Source organism: Bolinopsis microptera, chromosome 12 (genome assembly GCF_026151205.1).
Source record: "Bolinopsis microptera isolate Bmic1 chromosome 12, MBARI_Bmic_1.0, whole genome shotgun sequence".
In the NCBI taxonomy this organism is placed as follows: Eukaryota; Metazoa; Ctenophora; class Tentaculata; order Lobata; family Bolinopsidae; genus Bolinopsis; species Bolinopsis microptera.
In genome coordinates this window covers 4,337,206-4,341,075 of record NC_087083.1, presented here as the reverse complement: position 1 = coordinate 4,341,075, position 3,870 = coordinate 4,337,206, and the positions used below count along the sequence as shown (strand labels likewise).

The following is a 3,870-nucleotide window of genomic DNA, read 5'->3' as shown; positions in this document are numbered from 1 at the left end:
CTTTATCCGTGTGCACTTTCTCGAAACTCACTTATCTTTGTCAAGACTCAGCTTATCTCAGATCTAAATGTTGCCTTAACAGACTTACTGGTCACTGCACTGGGCCCTCCTTTAAATGCAAATATCATATGAGCAGCCGATCGATTTATTGCTTGAACTGTGCATCCTTTTTTTTAAATACATAAGGTCAATTTTTCTATCGTGAAACTTAGTCACTGAAAGTGAAGACAACGCAATCTGGCTGTGCCGGTTCCCCTCTGCCTAGATCACTTAGAATATCCATAGTTAGCAATACTTTAATCGTTTAATGCAGCGATATAGCCAGTTATTAATGCCACATTGTAGATTTTAGCCTGTTCCAATCATCCTTATATCGAGTTAATGAAATTTATGAAATTGCCTACCGTTCAAATCGCTCTCTGTTGTTAGCACCACACTGATTAACTACAATGTTCCAATTTTTTAGAATTATGTCCGACATAATTCTAATTTTTGCTGTTACAGCAGATAGTTATGGTGAAATGGCACGCAGGAATAAGTCATCCCTGTCCTCCAAAAAGCACATGAAAAGGTACTTGGTAAGCCATGTCTTTTCCAATATCAAATCCAATGTATCACAATCTGTGGACTTTTTACTCAAAAACTAGATTGATTAATTGATAATTCATTGCTGATTGTTCACGCGCCCTGTATGGAAGTATAAAAATGGTAATCCGCATACTCCAGGAAGAATTGAAGCAATCTCAAGAGAAAAGAAGGGAATCTGGATCCTTCGTCGGATCGTCACAGAGCTTAGAGGGGAGCTCTACGCTTCACTGGCCATGCAAAGCAGGGAGAGTGACGGAGGCGGAGGCACTGCTGGCTGCTGGAGCGGACATTAACAAGCTGGACAGAGCGCAGTTGAACCCTTTCATGGACGCGATCAACTCAGGTAAATCATTTGACCGCCTTAACAATATGGGTTTATCTAACATTGGTAATAGTAGCAAGAGGTTTTAGTCATGCGTTTGATTACAGCACAGTGTGAAACCCTGAAGCATACGTCGAGCTCTAACCTCTGTTTTGTCTGATAATCAATTATTTGAATATTGAAGGATTAAATTTGGTAACTTGATGATCACATAATTAACAGAACAGGTCGACTGTGCTAGATGGCTGCTGAGGCAAGACGGTTAAAAGCTCCAGCCCGAGATATGGTCGTTTTGTAGGGAGAGGGGGCTAGAGTCAGTGCTAACAGCTTAACAGAAGGTAAATTCCTGAACTTTTGTTCATTGATTCTTTGAATCAATGAACAGATTCAAAGAATCAATGAACAATCGTTCAGATGTAAAAATTATTTATTCACTATTTTGCATTACATTTAGTTACAGGACTGACATGCGACATCCGTCGTTGACCTTTGTCTTTATTTCAGCAAGGTACGGAGAGCGATCCATGGCTGTCCCGATAGACCCACTCAGACTCCTGCCGGAAGATACTCCTCCGGTTGATCCAGATGAGACAGTTCTAGCAGATGATCAGTTACAGACTGAAGAACATATCCCACAGATCAATGCGTCAACATCTGCAAATGAAGGTAATTCAATCTGCTCTTCTTGTATATGTCTTTGTGCCTGCGTCTGTGATTGTACTGAAGTGTATTTGTGCCTGTGTCTGTCTTTGTATCGAGTGTGTGTCTCTGATTGTACTGCGTGTGTCTGTAATTGTAATGTAGTGTACTGAAGTGAACTATGTGTGTTTATGTGTGTGTGTCTGTGTGTGTATGTGTCTGTGTGTGTATGTGTCTGTGTGTGTATGTGTCTGTGTGTGTTTGTGGGTGTGTTTGTGGGTGTGTGTATGTCTGTGTGTTACTGTGTCTGTCTGTGTGTCCGTCTGTGTCTGTGTGTGTCTGTGTTTATGCTGTGTCTGTGTGTCTATGTCTGTATGTGTTTGTGGGTGTGTGTATCTGTCTGTCTGTCTGTCTGTGTGTCTGTCTGTCTGTGTGTGTGTGTGTGTGTGTGTGTGTGTGTGTGAGTGAGTGTGTCTCTGTGCGTCTGTGTGTGTGAGTGTGTCTCTGTGCGTCTGTGTGTGTGTGTGTGTGTGTGTGTGTGTGTGTGTGTGTGTGTGTGTGTGTGTGTGTGTGTGTGTGTGTGTGTGTGTGTGTGTGTGTGTGTGTGTGTGTGTGTGTGTGTGTGTGTGTGTGTGTGTGTGTGTGTGTGTGTGTGTGTGTGTGTGTGTGTGTGTGTGTGTGTGTGTGTGTGTGTGTGTGTGTGTGTGTGTGTGTGTGTGTGTGTGTGTGTGTGTGTGTGTGTGTGTGTGTGTGTGTGTGTGTGTGTGTGTGTGTGTGTGTGTGTGTGTGTGTGTGTGTGTGTGTGTGTGTTCTTTCATAGAAGTTGTTATTTCCAAGATACGAAGTTCGAAAAGCTAGCATTTAGTAATAGACGAATTTTGCAGCTGATATCAGAATCGAAATGATGATGGTACTACACGAGATGCTCATGGAAAAGGTATCAGTTTGCTTTTCTCCTCCCACGAGCAGTACAAAGTGTGGGTTCAACTTTAATCTGATAGAAGATATCGTATGCGGAACCCAAGCCCGGCTATGTCTGTACATAATAACGAAAGAAACCGGTAAGTTTTTAATCATGTAAATGTTCGGCCGAACGTTTGCTTTCATTTTAGACTAGTGACGAAAATCAACAATCGTTTGCCAGTTTGGTTAGTAAAATCGACAAAAAATAGTCCATTCCCCAAGGCCATGATATTCGAATTCTGCCCGTTGAAATCGGCCACTCTGATTTTTATCATTGAACTTTGCATTGATGACATGTTCATTCTCTACAGGTTATGCTGCGAGGGCGTTTAGCTCGATAGATGTTGAAAATGCCCACAGCATTATAAATCATTTGGACCGCCGAGGGGTCCAAAACTCCTCAATCGAAGAGCTTAGTAGACATGTCAGCAACCTACAGAGACTTCAAATTCTCAGGAAAACCTCTCTAGGACGGTAATACATTAACTTGTTTAGTTAATAAATTTAATAAGTAGATTTTGAGTGATGATTACTCAATACTGATATCGAGGTACCATAAAAAGGGTATATAAACTTATCACTTATGCTTATATGCTTATACTCTTATAATACTATCAATGAATATCAAATCGCCTTCTCTAGTTATCAAACCCAACATAAATTAAATCTCGGCCTACAAGGACTATTCGATATTTACAACAGACCGAGTGAATGTCTCAATCTTTTCAGGAAGCTTTATACTCCGACATCCACAATTTACCACGCCCCTGAGATCGACAAAGGTCTTTCTGATAGATTGACTTCCAGCCAATTCGATCTATCGAAGCCGAGTGGGAAGAACAAAGAACTGAAACCCATGGTCGCAACGATGCTCCTCGCGGACAAGGGAGAGTTAGGGCCATCGGTGGTCATAAGACTGCAGAATATTTATTTTTTTAAGCGTTGAGGTTGTCACGAAAGCGTACTGTAACGGGACTGTATCAGATTTGAGTGATTTGATTTTGTGATTCGCAGTTCACGTGATTTTATTGTGATCTTAGACTGTAAAAACTATAAAGGTTCAAGTTGAACTATCGTTGCCATGATTATGTATTTTGGAACTGTTCACGTTGAAATTGCTTCGTTAATCAGCAGTCTTCCTTGGTTACCTTCTACTGTGTAATGCAGCTACGATCAAAGATACTTAGCTAGTACATTCATAGTAACTGCACTGAGAAGAGTAAAAAATTTGAGCTTTGACAGAATAACATTTCCTTGTTTTTAGATACGGTTACTATTCTAGTGAGGGGTTCATAGCTGACCATTAAGGTCTTACTCACAATAATTTGTGCTCTGATATTGGCCGTACTGACTGCTGT

At 41.1% G+C, this 3,870-nt stretch overlaps 1 protein-coding gene across 1 annotated transcript; it reads left to right on the top strand.

Annotated features, from left to right (window-relative positions):
• Positions 1–1,132: 1,132 nt before the first annotated feature.
• LOC134824135 (uncharacterized) lies at positions 1,133–3,636 on the top strand. The gene is made up of 5 exons (XM_063835869.1): positions 1,133–1,248; positions 1,415–1,576; positions 2,434–2,610; positions 2,824–2,986; positions 3,242–3,636. Exons 2-5 carry the CDS (start codon positions 1,435–1,437, stop codon positions 3,456–3,458), a joined length of 699 nt encoding a protein of 232 aa, XP_063691939.1. The 5' UTR covers positions 1,133–1,248; positions 1,415–1,434; the 3' UTR covers positions 3,459–3,636.
• Positions 3,637–3,870: the final 234 nt, after the last annotated feature.